Source organism: Mesocricetus auratus, unplaced genomic scaffold (genome assembly GCF_017639785.1).
Source record: "Mesocricetus auratus isolate SY011 unplaced genomic scaffold, BCM_Maur_2.0 Super-Scaffold_100691, whole genome shotgun sequence".
In the NCBI taxonomy this organism is placed as follows: Eukaryota; Metazoa; Chordata; class Mammalia; order Rodentia; family Cricetidae; genus Mesocricetus; species Mesocricetus auratus.
In genome coordinates, this window is record NW_024429267.1 from 48257196 (window position 1) to 48274854 (window position 17659).

A 17659-nucleotide genomic window follows, 5' to 3' on the forward strand; every position below is an offset into this window, starting at 1 on the left:
AACAACTTCAAAGCTGCTAGCTGAGACGGTCCAGCTTCATGCATTACTCTAGCCAGGACTTCAGTTAAGCCCTGCACTTTCCCATTATACAGAGACTGGACAGTTCTCCCAGGACTTGACCATTATCCCAATTTTCTCAGGGTCCCCTAAAGATGCCATTGCCCACCAACAACAGGAAGCAGTCTACAGAACACGGTGCTCACATCCCCAAGAGGTGGGGTGGATGGTCTTTGATCATTTGGTAGATGTTTGTCATAGTTTAGGGGGGTTAGTTACAAGTTTGTTATTGGTCATGGTCCGGGGAGAAACTAAGCAAAGGATATTAGATTTAGGGATCTCATTCTGAAAAGAAAAAGGAGGGATATGGAATGATAGGATAAAAGGGTAGATTATTGAATCTACGTTTAGAATAAAATCAACTACAAGTCTAAAATATTTTACATTGATATGAATTTTTGTTTATTGATACAAATTTAAGGATATTTTTGTTGTACTGTATATATGTTTCTACTCTTGTTTATCGTACCATGCAACTCCTTTAAAAATGTAAAGTTCTAGGGCTGGAGAGATGACTCAGAGGCTAAAAGCATTGGCTGTTCTTCCAAAGGTCCTGAGTTCAATTCCTAGCAACCACACGGTGGCTCACAACCATCTATGATGAGATCTGGTGCCCTCTTCTGTCCTGCAGGCAAACATGAAGGCAGAACATTGTATACATAATAAATAAATACAATCTTTAAAAAATGTAAAGTTCTAATCCTTGAAAGTTATTTATAATGATAAGAAAAGTGTGTTAATAGTTACCCATCTGTAGCAATCAAATTTGTGGTCATGTTAGGAATGTTTTCAATGTTTTAGATAGATATATGGTCTTCAAACACTTCAGAGACCTACAAAATATGGCATTTAAGATGTTTTAATAACATAAGGCTTTTCATGACAGTGAAACATATCTGCTCCTGGAAGCACAAATTTACTTTAAAGAAGAATGATGGACATCGAAGAACCTCGATATGGAGTTTGCTTTTATTTGTGGCAAAGTTACCCACTGGGAAAGAAGCTTTCCTTCCCTCAGCTGCTGAAAAAAAATGTTGTCTAAATTGGACAATCAGGACACAAAAGAAAGTGACTGCTGAACTTTGCAAAGACAGGGTAGATAGTCCTTCAAAATCCAGCTCTACAGAAAAGTCTGTCAGATATTCTAGGCCAGTAAGATGAAGACAGATGCCCCAATGGGTGACTGTCCATGAAGCCAGCTGTCTTTGTCATTTGTACAGTTTGGGAAGGTGTTTGCTCTGCACTTCCTATTTACTTAAGCAATATTATATCCTTCTCAGGTCTCTGATGGAGTTGAAGGTGAGATAGTTATAGTTACAGTTTTCCTTGTTACCAAATTCAGAAGAAAAAAACCTTATATGAAAGATGTAAAGTTTATAAGGTTGAGAAATATAAAAGATTAAGTTATTTATCTAAGAAGATGTTTTAAGATCTAAAAGCAGAGCTGGAGAGATGGCTCAGCAGTTAAGAGCACTGACTGTTCTTCCGGAGGTCCTGAGTTCAATTCCCGCCAACCACATGGTGGCTCACAACCACCTTGAATGAGATATGGTGCCCTCCTCTGGCATGCAGGCAGAAGGCTGTATATGCAATAAATAAATAAAATATTTTAAAAAGAAGATCTAAAAACATACTACTACAAGTGACATGCAGACAGTCAAGGCTGTAGTGCCTCTGGAGGAGACTGCTGATAAGTGAAATGGATGACATTTTCCCTTGCTCTGCTGTCACAAAAAGATCTCCTGGTCCATCTTCCAAGGAGCAATGCATTTCCTTCATCTCTAGGAATTGGGTGCTCTCCTGTACCTGTATCTCCTGAGACCACAGGGCACCGGTATGTGTAGTCCTAAGTTCAGGTCTATTGGGGAGCAAGAGCCCCGGGTGGGAAGACTTCAGTCCTGCTGCCTCTTACGGAGACCCTTGCCTTGTTGCTCCTAGGCCTGCCCTTCAGGGCAAGGTCTTCCTGACCACAAAATTGCTATAATCCAGGCCTATCATGATCTTCTAAAGAGGAAAGAGGAAGAGAAGAGAGCCCTCAAGGCATGAAGGAGATACCTTGACTGTTGAGAACTGCTGTTTCTTGCTATCAGGGATCTTGTGTGTGTGTGTGTGTGTGTGCGTGCGTGCGTGCGTGCGTGTGTGTGTGTGTGTGTGTGTGTGTGTGTGTGTGTGTGTGTGATTTTTTTTGGAGACAGGGTTTCTCTGTGTAACAACTCTGGCTGTCCTGGAACTCATCTATAGATCAGACTGGCCTCAAAGTCACAGAGATCGGCCTGCCTCTGCCTCCCAAATGCTGGGATTGGAGGCATGTACCACTAATGCCCAGGAACTATTGGGGATCCCTAGTACCCTCCTGCTCATGCAACTAACCTAGGCTCACTATAAAAACCAAAGATGTAACTGTGGGCGGGTGCAAACATCAGTCTGTGCCTTTTCTGCAGACAGAAGAGCTCTGTGAGTAGCTCTGTCTGTGGACTCCAGCACAGGACTTTGTTAATCACTGTGTATTTCATCCCAGTTTAACCAATGGACAGTTCTCTGCTCCAGTATCCCTAGACATGTACACTGACGGTATATGAATGGAAATAAGCTAGGACTTACACAGTAAGCCTTGTCAAGCCTCCAAATACAAGTGGCTTGGTAAATTGAGTGAATGTAAGATCCCTTTGAACTGGGTCTTGCTAGAGAAGAGCTTGGAAGACACTCCTACTCTGTCCCTTCAGGGCTGGAGGGTGTGCAGGGTCTCTCTCATCCACAGCACCACAGAACTGCATCTCATCTATCTATCTATCTATCTATCTATCTATCTATCTATCTATCTATCTATCTATAATCCTTATTTCCATGTATCTATAATCTATCTTTCCATCTATCATCTATCTTTCCATCTATCTGTCTATCTATCATCTATCTATAATCCATCTTTCATCTACCTATTATCTATCTATCTATCATCTGCCTATCTTCCCATCTATCTGTATGTGGAGACAGGTCTATCATCTGCCTATCTTCCCATCATCTATCTGTATGTGGAGACAGGTCTATCATCTGCCTATCTTCCCATCTATCTGTATGTGGAGACAGGTCTATCATCTGCCTATCTTCCCATCTATCTGTATGTGGAGACAGGTCTATCATCTGCCTATCTTCCCATCTATCTGTATGTGGAGACAGGTCTATCATCTGCCTATCTTCCCATCTATCTGTATGTGGAGACAGGTCTATCATCTGCCTATCTTCCCATCTATCTGTATGTGGAGACAGGTCTATCATCTGCCTATCTTCCCATCTATCTGTATGTGGAGACAGGTCTATCATCTGCCTATCTTCCCATCTATCTGTATGTGGAGACAGGTCTATCATCTGCCTATCTTCCCATCTATCTGTATGTGGAGACAGGTCTATCATCTGCCTATCTTCCCATCTATCTGTATGTGGAGACAGGTCTATCATCTGCCTATCTTCCCATCTATCTGTATGTGGAGACAGGTCTATCATCTGCCTATCTTCCCATCTATCTGTATGTGGAGACAGGTCTATCATCTGCCTATCTTCCCATCTATCTGTATGTGGAGACAGGTCTATCATCTGCCTATCTTCCCATCTATCTGTATGTGGAGACAGGTCTATCATCTGCCTATCTTCCCATCTATCTGTATGTGGAGACAGGTCTATCATCTGCCTATCTTCCCATCTATCTGTATGTGGAGACAGGTCTATCATCTGCCTATCTTCCCATCTATCTGTGTGTGGAGACAGGTCTATCATCTGCCTATCTTCCCATCTATCTGTATGTGGAGACAGGTCTATCATCTGCCTATCTTCCCATCTATCTGTGTGTGGAGACAGGTCTATCATCTGCCTATCTTCCCATCTATCTGTATGTGGAGACAGGTCTATCATCTGCCTATCTTCCCATCTATCTGTATGTGGAGACAGGTCTATCATCTGCCTATCTTCCCATCTATCTGTATGTGGAGACAGGTCTATCATCTGCCTATCTTCCCATCTATCTGTATGTGGAGACAGGTCTATCATCTGCCTATCTTCCCATCTATCTGTATGTGGAGACAGGTCTATCATCTGCCTATCTTCCCATCTATCTGTATGTGGAGACAGGTCTATCATCTGCCTATCTTCCCATCTATCTGTATGTGGAGACAGGTCTATCATCTGCCTATCTTCCCATCTATCTGTATGTGGAGACAGGTCTATCATCTGCCTATCTTCCCATCTATCTGTATGTGGAGACAGGTCTATCATCTGCCTATCTTCCCATCTATCTGTATGTGGAGACAGGTCTATCATCTGCCTATCTTCCCATCTATCTGTATGTGGAGACAGGTCTATCATCTGCCTATCTTCCCATCTATCTGTATGTGGAGACAGGTCTATCATCTGCCTATCTTCCCATCTATCTGTATGTGGAGACAGGTCTATCATCTGCCTATCTTCCCATCTATCTGTATGTGGAGACAGGTCTATCATCTGCCTATCTTCCCATCTATCTGTATGTGGAGACAGGTCTATCATCTGCCTATCTTCCCATCTATCTGTATGTGGAGACAGGTCTATCATCTGCCTATCTTCCCATCTATCTGTATGTGGAGACAGGTCTATCATCTGCCTATCTTCCCATCTATCTGTATGTGGAGACAGGTCTATCATCTGCCTATCTTCCCATCTATCTGTATGTGGAGACAGGTCTATCATCTGCCTATCTTCCCATCTATCTGTATGTGGAGACAGGTCTATCATCTGCCTATCTTCCCATCTATCTGTATGTGGAGACAGGTCTATCATCTGCCTATCTTCCCATCTATCTGTATGTGGAGACAGGTCTATCATCTGCCTATCTTCCCATCTATCTGTATGTGGAGACAGGTCTATCATCTGCCTATCTTCCCATCTATCTGTATGTGGAGACAGGTCTATCATCTGCCTATCTTCCCATCTATCTGTATGTGGAGACAGGTCTATCATCTGCCTATCTTCCCATCTATCTGTATGTGGAGACAGGTCTATCATCTGCCTATCTTCCCATCTATCTGTATGTGGAGACAGGTCTATCATCTGCCTATCTTCCCATCTATCTGTATGTGGAGACAGGTCTATCATCTGCCTATCTTCCCATCTATCTGTGTGTGGAGACAGGTCTATCATCTGCCTATCTTCCCATCTATCTGTATGTGGAGACAGGTCTATCATCTGCCTATCTTCCCATCTATCTGTATGTGGAGACAGGTCTATCATCTGCCTATCTTCCCATCTATCTGTATGTGGAGACAGGTCTATCATCTGCCTATCTTCCCATCTATCTGTATGTGGAGACAGGTCTATCATCTGCCTATCTTCCCATCTATCTGTATGTGGAGACAGGTCTATCATCTGCCTATCTTCCCATCTATCTGTATGTGGAGACAGGTCTATCATCTGCCTATCTTCCCATCTATCTGTATGTGGAGACAGGTCTATCATCTGCCTATCTTCCCATCTATCTGTATGTGGAGACAGGTCTATCATCTGCCTATCTTCCCATCTATCTGTATGTGGAGACAGGTCTATCATCTGCCTATCTTCCCATCTATCTGTATGTGGAGACAGGTCTATCATCTGCCTATCTTCCCATCTATCTGTATGTGGAGACAGGTCTATCATCTGCCTATCTTCCCATCTATCTGTATGTGGAGACAGGTCTATCATCTGCCTATCTTCCCATCTATCTGTATGTGGAGACAGGTCTATCATCTGCCTATCTTCCCATCTATCTGTATGTGGAGACAGGTCTATCATCTGCCTATCTTCCCATCTATCTGTATGTGGAGACAGGTCTATCATCTGCCTATCTTCCCATCTATCTGTATGTGGAGACAGGTCTATCATCTGCCTATCTTCCCATCTATCTGTATGTGGAGACAGGTCTATCATCTGCCTATCTTCCCATCTATCTGTATGTGGAGACAGGTCTATCATCTGCCTATCTTCCCATCTATCTGTATGTGGAGACAGGTCTATCATCTGCCTATCTTCCCATCTATCTGTATGTGGAGACAGGTCTATCATCTGCCTATCTTCCCATCTATCTGTATGTGGAGACAGGTCTATCATCTGCCTATCTTCCCATCTATCTGTATGTGGAGACAGGTCTATCATCTGCCTATCTTCCCATCTATCTGTGTGTGGAGACAGGTCTATCATCTGCCTATCTTCCCATCTATCTGTATGTGGAGACAGGTCTATCATCTGCCTATCTTCCCATCTATCTGTATGTGGAGACAGGTCTATCATCTGCCTATCTTCCCATCTATCTGTGTGTGGAGACAGGTCTATCATCTGCCTATCTTCCCATCTATCTGTATGTGGAGACAGGTCTATCATCTGCCTATCTTCCCATCTATCTGTATGTGGAGACAGGTCTATCATCTGCCTATCTTCCCATCTATCTGTATGTGGAGACAGGTCTATCATCTGCCTATCTTCCCATCTATCTGTATGTGGAGACAGGTCTATCATCTGCCTATCTTCCCATCTATCTGTATGTGGAGACAGGTCTATCATCTGCCTATCTTCCCATCTATCTGTATGTGGAGACAGGTCTATCATCTGCCTATCTTCCCATCTATCTGTATGTGGAGACAGGTCTATCATCTGCCTATCTTCCCATCTATCTGTATGTGGAGACAGGTCTATCATCTGCCTATCTTCCCATCTATCTGTATGTGGAGACAGGTCTATCATCTGCCTATCTTCCCATCTATCTGTATGTGGAGACAGGTCTATCATCTGCCTATCTTCCCATCTATCTGTATGTGGAGACAGGTCTATCATCTGCCTATCTTCCCATCTATCTGTATGTGGAGACAGGTCTATCATCTGCCTATCTTCCCATCTATCTGTATGTGGAGACAGGTCTATCATCTGCCTATCTTCCCATCTATCTGTGTGTGGAGACAGGTCTATCATCTGCCTATCTTCCCATCTATCTGTATGTGGAGACAGGTCTATCATCTGCCTATCTTCCCATCTATCTGTGTGTGGAGACAGGTCTATCATCTGCCTATCTTCCCATCTATCTGTGTGTGGAGACAGGTCTATCATCTGCCTATCTTCCCATCTATCTGTATGTGGAGACAGGTCTATCATCTGCCTATCTTCCCATCTATCTGTATGTGGAGACAGGTCTATCATCTGCCTATCTTCCCATCTATCTGTATGTGGAGACAGGTCTATCATCTGCCTATCTTCCCATCTATCTGTATGTGGAGACAGGTCTATCATCTGCCTATCTTCCCATCTATCTGTATGTGGAGACAGGTCTATCATCTGCCTATCTTCCCATCTATCTGTATGTGGAGACAGGTCTATCATCTGCCTATCTTCCCATCTATCTGTATGTGGAGACAGGTCTATCATCTGCCTATCTTCCCATCTATCTGTGTGTGGAGACAGGTCTATCATCTGCCTATCTTCCCATCTATCTGTATGTGGAGACAGGTCTATCATCTGCCTATCTTCCCATCTATCTGTATGTGGAGACAGGTCTATCATCTGCCTATCTTCCCATCTATCTGTATGTGGAGACAGGTCTATCATCTGCCTATCTTCCCATCTATCTGTATGTGGAGACAGGTCTATCATCTGCCTATCTTCCCATCTATCTGTATGTGGAGACAGGTCTATCATCTGCCTATCTTCCCATCTATCTGTATGTGGAGACAGGTCTATCATCTGCCTATCTTCCCATCTATCTGTATGTGGAGACAGGTCTATCATCTGCCTATCTTCCCATCTATCTGTATGTGGAGACAGGTCTATCATCTGCCTATCTTCCCATCTATCTGTATGTGGAGACAGGTCTATCATCTGCCTATCTTCCCATCTATCTGTATGTGGAGACAGGTCTATCATCTGCCTATCTTCCCATCTATCTGTATGTGGAGACAGGTCTATCATCTGCCTATCTTCCCATCTATCTGTATGTGGAGACAGGTCTATCATCTGCCTATCTTCCCATCTATCTGTATGTGGAGACAGGTCTATCATCTGCCTATCTTCCCATCTATCTGTATGTGGAGACAGGTCTATCATCTGCCTATCTTCCCATCTATCTGTATGTGGACACAGGTCTATCATAGCCCACCTGATGAACCTCTTTTGAATCTTCATTGCAGCTGGAAGACTACTCCTCCACCTCCATAAGGGCCAGGCCTCCTAATCCCCTGCAGGGAAGTTCTCATCTTGTGGTTGGAATGGTAGGATATGAAGTCCTCGAGATGTGTTAGGTAGCAGAAGGGGGTTTCTGTTAATCTGTTCAATTGACAACATCAAGGCTGAAACACACACACACACACTCACACACACAGATACACACACAGACACAGACACATACACGCAATTTGTCTTTCTATCTGCACAGATAGACATGGATATAGATTAGATATATGTCACAGGAGGTAAGTACCTACCAATTAATTTCAAGATTATTTCCATAGGCACTATTAAATATATTACACTAAAGCAATGCAACTAGTAAATCATGATATTATGGAATTGGCAGTAACTACTGTGTTCTTCTCAAATGCCCTGGTGTGAATGGTTTCAGAAAGCTCCAAATATGTTCTCCTAGGTCTGGTTAAAAAAATAAAAGTGGGCCGGGCGTTGGTGGCACACGCCTTTAATCCCAGCACTCGGGAGGCAGAAGCAGGAGGATCTCTGTGAGTTCGAGACCAGCCTGGACTACCAAGCGAGTTCCAGGACAGACTCCAAAAGCCACAGAGAAACCCTGTCTCGAAAAACCAAAAACAAAAAAAAATAATAATAATAAAAATAAAAGTGGAAGACAGATATTGTGGCACACCTATAGTCCCAGGACTTGGGAGGTCACAATAGTGAGTTCCAGGCCAGCCAAGATTACATCTGAGACACTGTCTCAAAAAAAATTAGTAAATAAAATAAATCAAAAGGAACAAAAGAGTCAGGTATAATATCATTAACCCCAGTACTAAGGAGCCTGAGGCAGAGGAGTCCTGAATTTGAGACTGGCCTGGGCTGCACTTTGAGATCCTGTCTCAATCAACCAGTTTAAAAGAAAAAAAAAAAGACTAAACACAAGATAATAAATGTGCTACAATAGTTGGATAATTACAACAAATGTGCACATTTACTTGGGGGAAATGCATGAATTATGATAATTAATGAGATCTAATGAAATAGCTTTAACCAGCAGTATGGACTTTGTCCCTGGCTCTAGAAGACATTCAGGGTGGTCTAGCTCACTGACAGAGTCCTGGATGGTAGAGTCCTGCAGAATTTCTCCTGTGGAACCGTCAAAGGAGAGGCTGAGCCACCTGGCTTTCTAGAGCTGAATTTCAAAGCTGATGGTTTATCCTGGTGTGTGGCTGCTGCTTTATTGCTTGAAGTCTTGTGCACAGTTGACTCAAATAAACAGCACATGCATCAACCTTAATAAATTCGGTGCTGAAAGCCAGGCGTTGGGGACGCAAGCCATTAATCCCAGCACTCGGGAGGCAGAGGCAGGCGGATCTCTGTGAGTTCGAGACCAGCCTGGTCTACGAGAGCTAGTTCCAGGAGAGCCTCCAATGCCACAGAGAAACCCTGTCTCAAAAAAACAACTAAATGGGGGCTGGAGAGATGGTTCAGGGGTTAAGAACACTGCCTGTTCTTCCAGAGGTCCTGAGTTCAATTCCCAGCAACCACATGGTGGCTCACAACCATCTGTTATGAGATCTGGTGCCCTCTTCTGGCCTGCAGGGATACATGCAGGCAGAACACTGTATGCATAATAAATAAAAACCTTTAAAAAAAGATTTAAGCCGGGCGTTGGTGGCGCACGCCTTTAATCCCAGCACTCGGGAGGCAGAGGCAGGTGGATCTCTGTGAGTTCGAGGCCAGCCTGGTCTACAAGAGCTAGTTCCAGGAGAGCCTCCAAAGTCACAGAGAAACCCTGTCTCGAAAAACCAAAAAAAAAAAAAAAAAAAAAGATTTAAAAACAAATAAATAAATTCGGTGCTGACATCTGTCAGTCACATATATCAGAGTTCCCTCAGGGAAAATTCACCAGAGGCCAAAGCAGTATAGAAACAAGGGGTGGCCGGCGGTGGTGGCCCAACCTTTAACCCCAGCACTCGGGATGCAGAGTGAGTTCCAGGTCAGCCTGGTCTACAGTGCTAGTTCCAGGACGGCTAAGGTTGTTGCACAGAGAAACTCTGTCTCAAAAAACAAAAATCACACAAAACTAAAAAGAAACAAGGGGTGGAAACTGTAAGGGAGACAGTTTCCTGTCGGCCTCCAGTCTGTGTCTCTCGTGAGAAGAGGCTCTGCTTGCCTTTGATCATTTCAAGGGTGTTTGTGTGACCAGTAACTACGAAAGATGCTGTCACAGGAAACACATCTCCTCCATCTCAACTCCCACCCGACCCTGCTTCCTCACCCCAGCCCATCTCCTAGAACACTTGCGCGGTTCTGTGCTTCCGGTTCCTACCCAGCAACCCTCCTTATCCTTCCTGCTAGGGTTTAGGGATTTCACTGCTGCTGATTCGCTGGGTTACCCCAGGACACACCTCCCGTTTAGCATCTCGGCTATTTGAACCTCGCAGTAAATAAACTTTTTCTGTGCACTCTGCTGAAGCCCTGCTGTGAGCAATGGCAGTCTTCTCTTACCCCTTCTCCTCCACCTCCCCACTTCCCCTCTTCCTCCCTCCCTCATTTTTCTCCCGTGAGAGACCCAGCGATGATCACGAATGAATTCTAAACTGCAAGCTTTGCAGATACGGTGCTCTCTCTCCCTCAGCCTTACCTTTCCTTATTTGTTCTTTGCTTTCTTCATTTTTCTTTCTTCTTGACTCAACTCCCCTTTGGCCTTCAGGGCTGTCTTCAAGATAGCCTCTGGGGCACTGCCATAGTGGACACACACTGTGGGAAGGTTCTAGAAGCCCCACACACTATGACCTACTCCATTCCATAGACCAAAAGGAAATGTTTGGACAACCGTGAAAGAGTCTTGGTCAGGACGGGGCCTTATAAAAAGACCTCCTGAAGCTTAGCCATGGACTGCAGTCTGCTTCATGTTACCAACTCAGGGTTATGCTGGCTCTCCGCTGAGAGGGGACAGATGCCATCAGTGGTGTCATTCAGACCCCTCAGCCCGGTCTGAATGGGGGTATTATGGAGGGGGTTCTTGTAAAACATAGTGCTGTTCTGTATGCAAACCTTCCATTCATTTGCCCAACAGACGAGTCTGTGTCTCGTCACATGACTGTTGTTCCCATCCCTAGGGGCTGTTCCGGATGCCACGGCCGCCCATAGTCAGCTTCAAAGCCCCATATGGCTGGTCCTTCTCAGCTTGTCCTCTCTTTCCACAAGATAACTAGGCAGCTGCAGCCTTCCCTTCCTGTCCCTTCCACATTACATGGCTCAAGGTCTCCCAAAGCTGGCCACCATGTCTACTAGGCAAGTTAACCCAGCTACTTTTGCACACAGTAAATAAAAAGACATACCTATGGCTCCTGTCCAGTGTATCAAAGCTTCTTATAGCAACAGCTAGGACTTCAGAGCTCTGTGAGAACACCACATTGATGGGGCAGGATGGCTCAAGCTGGACATGGAGGCTAATTCACCCACTACAGCTCTATCTGCAGCTTGAATTAACCATTTATGTGTTAGATATGCACAGAGAGACAGAGAGACAACCTAAAGGTCACAAGCGAGAGAAAACATAATAAATCTCTTTTTGAGTCTGACTTTTTCACTAATAAAATGGTCTCCAGTTTCATCAAACTTCCTAGCAAATAATGTGACTTTTAAAAGATTTATTATCTTGTTTCATGTGTATGAATGTTCTGCATGTATGTATATGCATTGTGTGCATGCCTGGGGCCCACAGATGACAGAGAGGGTTATATGTGGATTTTAATAGTTGAACAAAACACATTGCCATCAAAGCACAAATCATTGAAAATGAGAATGTGTGGGTGTTAATTAACTAGCACTATGATTTGAAATGAGGATTTGTTTTGAAGTTAAAGCTGATACTGAATCTTGGCTTTTTCACTAATCCATTCTATATTTGTATCACTTCCTGAGCCTCAGTTTCCTTGTCCATAAAAAGGAGTAATAGTTGGGGCTATAGAGATGGCTCAGTGGTTAAGAACTTGCCAAGGGCCTGAGTTCAGTTCTCAGCATCCAGATAGGGATTCTCACATTCATCTGTAACTCCAGTTCCCAAGGACTTGCCAGCCGCACGGGCATGTGCACACACACAGATACACATCCCACATGCACACACACACAGATATACATGTACACATCCCACATGGATACACATGTACATACCCCACACAGGTAAATATGCAGACACACACCCACACAGATACACATGCAGACACCCCGCAAATTTACACATGCACACACCCCACAGAGATACACATGCATGCAACGCCTGCTGTGCATCCTGTATCAAAGAATGTGGCGAGGGTATTGGGATTGATGACACAGAGACCAGTCGGTTGCGTTAAGAAAATTTTATGCTCCCCAAGAAGGCTCAAGAGAACTTCCCAAGAAATGCTTCCCTCCAGAAAAGCTTCTCACACACACACACACACACACACACACACACACACACACACATCCCCCTTCCTCCTCCTGGATGGTGGTTAAATCCCTGACACCAGAATCAGCAGTAGCAGCAGGGAGCAGGAAGAGGTGGCTAGCAATTGGAAAGATCAAAGTCAGGGTGTTTCAGTGAAAGAGCCCTTATCAGGAACTTATAGCTCCGGTAAACATTTCTTAGGGCACTGGATTGTTTTGAGTAAACATGTTTTCAGTAAACATTGTCTCACAGCTGCCTGCTCCCAGGCTGATGGAGAAGTGGGTTTCTGGCCAAGGTCTGTTGTTCCCACATATGTACACACCCCACAGAGACACACATGCAGACAAACACCCACACAGATACACATGGAGACACCCCACACAGATACATGTAGAATTAATTCTCTTTGGTTTTAATTATAAAAACCCAGAGTCAAATATTAGGTGATGAAAACTGAGAGGTCAGAGAAGCAGAGCAGTCAGACACTAGAGAGACCTTTACCTCTACCAAATCCTCAGACTGAAGAGGCAATCCTGTCTCCACAGTCCTCAGGCTGCCCTCCTAGACTGCCTGGACTGCCCTGAGATCCTGTCTCCTCCTCCTTATAGTCCTCTCTCTGCCCAGTCATATCCCTTCCTGTCTCCCCCTTCATAGTGCTGGGGTTAAAGGTGTGTCTCTCCAAGCGCTGGGATCACCTTGTGTGAGCTCTGTTTCTCTTTTAGACTGGATCAATTTCGTGTGCCTTGAACTAACAGAGATCCCTCTGCCTCTGTCTACTGAGTCCTGGGATTAAAGGTGTGTACCACTACTGCCTGGACTCTATGGCTAACTAGTGTGGCTAGCTTGGCACTCTGATCTTCAGGCAAGCTTTATTTGTTATAGCATGAACAAAATATCACAACAGATACACATGACACACCCCTACACAGATACACATGCATACACCCATAACTTAAAATGAAAGTAAATAGCTTTAAACTATAATGATAAAAATAATAATATACGTGTGTGTGATCAGAGGAATTACTTTTGTGTTTACCAGTTGAATTACTCCTATGTCTGTCTAAAAAGTCTTATGGATGTCACAACAACAATCATGAATCTCTCTACTCTCTTCCTTTGTGGAGAAAAATAAAGTTTTCTGGACCCCATCTTCTTTTTTTTTTCTTTTTGTTTTGCTTTTTGAGATAGGGTTTCTCTGTATTGTTTTGGAGGCTGTCCTGGAACTCGCTCTGTAGACCAGGCTGGCCTCGAACTCACAGAGATCCGCCTACCTCTGCCTCCCCAGTGCTGGGATTAAAGGCGTGCACCACCAACGCCCAGCTTCTGGACCCCATTTTCATTGCATTCTCAATAGCAACAACTGCTGATGCTTCTAGACCTGCGAGATGGAGTGACAGCCATTTCAAGGTTCACAATCTGTGTGCTAAACACTCTTGGTGTAGCCTGACATCAGTTTTGTTGAGCTAACAGACCGGAAGCTAACAGTGCAAACTCATGGAGATCCAACTAAATATATGCAATGAAAAGCATGTTCATTGGGTGGCAAAAGACCAAATTTTATTAAAACAATCTCCAAATTTTATTGATAAACATGGATTCTAAAAGGCCCCTTAAGTCCACTCAGAGACCAGGTCTTTACAAACCTTATTTTATAGTACGGGTGCTGCTTTTTGTTTCTGTAGATAGGTACATTGCTCTTCTCTTCAAAGGAAAATTTGAGAAAAGACTGCATGTTATTATGTTTCCTGGGCGAAATGGTGCAGCCGAAATACCTTGCAATGTTTAAAGCAAGACCAGGAAGATCTGAATCCTTTCTGGCATGCACATACTTTAAAATATGTGCATTTTAAAGCCAGAGGGAAATTCTATGAAAACAAAATCCAATGTCTGAGATCTTGATGTTAAGCAAACTCACACTTGGCGACGTTTGGAATAATAGCCTGGCCTCCGCGCATGCAGAGGGTGACTCGGCACCTGGCACATAGTCACCACGGGATGTTGGGGTGTACCACAGCAGAGAGTGGGGCATTGGGAAGGGATGCTTCACAGCAGAGGGACTGGGGCTTAAGTAACTTCCAGCGGAGGGACCTGGCGCCGTGTGTCCTCTAGGGGCCAGGGAAGCGGGCCGCTCTCAGCTGACATTTGTCCGCCTTTCCGCCTCATCTGGATTGTTCCGCAGCCTCAGCTTTGTTTCCAGCCTCTGCTTCCATTCTTCCCGGAGTCTGGAAACAGAAACATGCACAGATGGGGCCTCTTCTCTACAGCTGTGGCTCTGGGAAGCCCCTCCCGCTTCCTCCCTGAGACCCTTTGTGTGTTCAGGTTTTAGGAGGGGGTGCACAGGACTTGCAAATCAAATACAAATGCGTATTTATCTACACAGGTGAAAAGGAGCAGACCCACTTTCTGATTTGGGGGGTTTCTGTTTGCACATGTGTGTGTGTCTGTGTGTCTGTGTGTGTATGTCTGTGTGTGTGTATGTCTGTGTGCACATGTGTGTGTATGTCTGTGTGTGTGTGTCTGTGTGTGTGTGTGTCTGTGTGTGTGTATGTCTGTGTCTGTGTGTATGTCTGTGTGTGTGTGTATGTCTGTGTGTGTATGTCTGTATGTGTGTCTGTGTGTCTGTGTGTGTATGTCTGTGTGTGTGTATGTCTGTGTGCACATGTGTGTGTATGTCTGTGTGTGTGTGTCTGTGTGTGTGTGTCTGTGTGTGTATGTCTGTGTCTGTGTGTATGTCTGTGTGTGTGTGTGTATGTCTGTGTGTGTATGTCTGTATGTGTGTCTGTGTGTCTGTGTGTGTATGTCTGTGTGTGTGTATGTCTGTGTGCACATGTGTGTGTATGTCTGTGTGTGTGTGTCTGTGTGTGTATGTCTGTGTCTGTATGTGTGTGTGTATGTCTGTGTCTGTGTGTGTGTGTCTGTCTGTGTCTGTATGTGTGTGTCTGTGTGTGTGTGTCTGTGTCTGTGTGTGTGTGTATGTCTGTGTGTGTGTATGTCTGTATGTGTGTCTGTGTGTCTGTATGTGTATGTCTGTGTGTGTGTATGTGTATGTCTGTGTGTGTGTGTCTGTGTGTATGTCTGTGTTTGTGTGTCTGTGTGTGTATGTCTGTGTGTGTGTATGTGTATGTCTGTGTCTGTATGTGTGTGTGTATGTGTGTCTCAGGGTACATGCAGAGGCCAGAAATTGATGTGGGTGTCAGGTGTCTTATTTGTTGTTCTCTACCTTATCTTTAAGTTTAAAATTTTTTATGTGTATGAATGTTTTGTCTGCACGCATGTCTATGCATCATGCACATGCCTGGTACCTCCAGAGACCAGAAGAAGGAACTGAATCCCCTGGAACTAGAGTTACAGATGTTTGTGAGTCACCATGTGGGTGCTGGGAATCAAACCTGGATCCTCTGGAGGGGCAGCCGGTGCTCTTAACCACTGAGCCATCTCTCTAGCACCCACTTTACGGGATCTCTCACTAAACTGGAGCTGGCCAGTTCAGCTAGACTGCCAGCCAAGCAGGCCTCAGTGATCCTCCTGTCTCCATCTCCCCAGCACTGGGATAACCGGTGTGCACTGCTGTTCCTGGACTCTTTGTGTCTGGGCTGGGCCTTGAACTCAGGTCCTTTACCAACTGATCCATCTCCTCAGTCCATTTTGTAGCTGTTTTTTCCCTCCCTCCCTCCTTCCCTCTTTTCTTTTTTTTTAAGATTTATTTATTTATTACATATACAGTGCTCTGCCTACATGCCAGAAGAGGGCACCAGATTAAATTGTAGATGGTTGTGAGCCACCATGCGGGTGCTGGGAATTGAACTCATGACTTCTGGAACAGCAGTCAGTGCTCTTAACCTCTGAGCCATCTCTCCAGCCCCCCCTTCCCTCTTTTCTATTTTTAGCAGTTTAATGTTGCCCAGACTTGCCTCAGAGCCATCTCCAGTTCTGAATTTATTTATTTTTATTTTATGTGCATTGGTGTTTTGCCATGGGTGCTGCCATGTGGGTGTTAGGAATTGAACCTGGGTCCTCTGGAAGAACAGTCAGTGCTCTTAACCACTGAGCCATCTTATATTTTAAGACTTACTTTTACTAATTTTAAGTGTGTGTCTGTGTTTGTGTGTGTGTGGGGGCGGTATTCAAGGAAGCCAGAGACTTTGAGTCCCCTGGAGCTGGAGTTACAGATAGTTGTGAACCCCTACCCACATGGTTGCTAACCACAGTCTGTAACTCCAGTTCCAAAGGATCCAGCACCCTCTTCTGGCCTCCAGGGCACCGCATGCACAGGATGCCCAGATACGCAGCAAAACATCCATACACATAAAACAGAAAGACGTAAATCTTTTCAGAATGTATTAAAACAGACTTGTGGCTGCATACTTTCTCAGCGCGCTCCTTCCTAGGCGATGCTCCTCAGACTCGCGGTAGTACGTCTGTTTGCCAATCTCCCTCTCCCAGAAACGTTTGAGCTCGTGGCAGGTGTTCCCACAGAAGACCTCTCGGCGGACGTACTGACTGTTCATCCCCTGGAAAAGAAAAGAGGCACTGAAGTCCTCCCAGGCACGGTCCCTGGGATTGCACAGGATGCTGCGGCCATTGGAATCCAGACTCGCTGTTTCCTTCAGACGCAGCCACAGAACCAGAGTCACCTAGCCTTCCGAGAGCAGCCCTCGTCAGGGTGCAGTAAGACTGAAGATGGAGGGTCTGAGCACCGAGAGGGTCGTGCACCTGGGCAGCAGTGTGTCACTGGCCCGGAGGGGATGTCTGCCATTCAGTGCTCAGCAGCAAGCACAGGCACGTGGGCTGTGGATTTTGGACACCCACCTGAGGGGTGACAGAAATCGCCTGTGTCGCATACTTCTGAAAGGTTCAAGCCCTCTGCTAAAGAGGCTTGCTGCAGAGAATGATCCCAGGTTTTGACACACCCAACTGCGAGCTGTTTACAGGCTGTATGCGCACATGTGGGCACCTTATAGGAACTTACACATGCTAGATAACCAAAGTGCT

At 44.9% G+C, this 17659-nt stretch overlaps 1 protein-coding gene and 1 long non-coding RNA gene across 2 annotated transcripts; both read right to left on the reverse strand.

Moving 5' to 3' along the window:
• Positions 1-637: 637 nt before the first annotated feature.
• On the reverse strand, positions 638-11151 carry LOC121137674. The gene is made up of 3 exons (XR_005874981.1): positions 10874-11151; positions 805-890; positions 638-682 (listed from the first exon to the last, which is right to left on the reverse strand). It is a non-coding gene; the product is annotated as an uncharacterized LOC121137674 (long non-coding RNA).
• A 3271-nt stretch (positions 11152-14422) lies between these two features.
• Fam240a (family with sequence similarity 240 member A) lies at positions 14423-17175 on the reverse strand. The gene is made up of 2 exons (XM_040739502.1): positions 17033-17175; positions 14423-14889 (listed from the first exon to the last, which is right to left on the reverse strand). The coding sequence occupies exons 1-2, from the start codon at positions 17173-17175 to the stop codon at positions 14799-14801; spliced, it is 234 nt and encodes a 77-aa protein (XP_040595436.1). The 3' UTR covers positions 14423-14798.
• Between the last annotated feature and the right edge of the window lie 484 nt (positions 17176-17659).

Excerpts from the sequence above, each read along its gene's own strand:
- Fam240a (XM_040739502.1), bottom strand. The coding sequence starts at position 17,175 with ATGAACAGTCAGTACGTCCGCCGAGAGGTCTTCTGTGGGAACACCTGC. Across the intron at positions 14,890-17,032 it reads GGAAGGAGCGCGCTGAGAAA|ACTCCGGGAAGAATGGAAGC; the intron begins GTATGCAGCCAC and ends TTCTGTTTCCAG.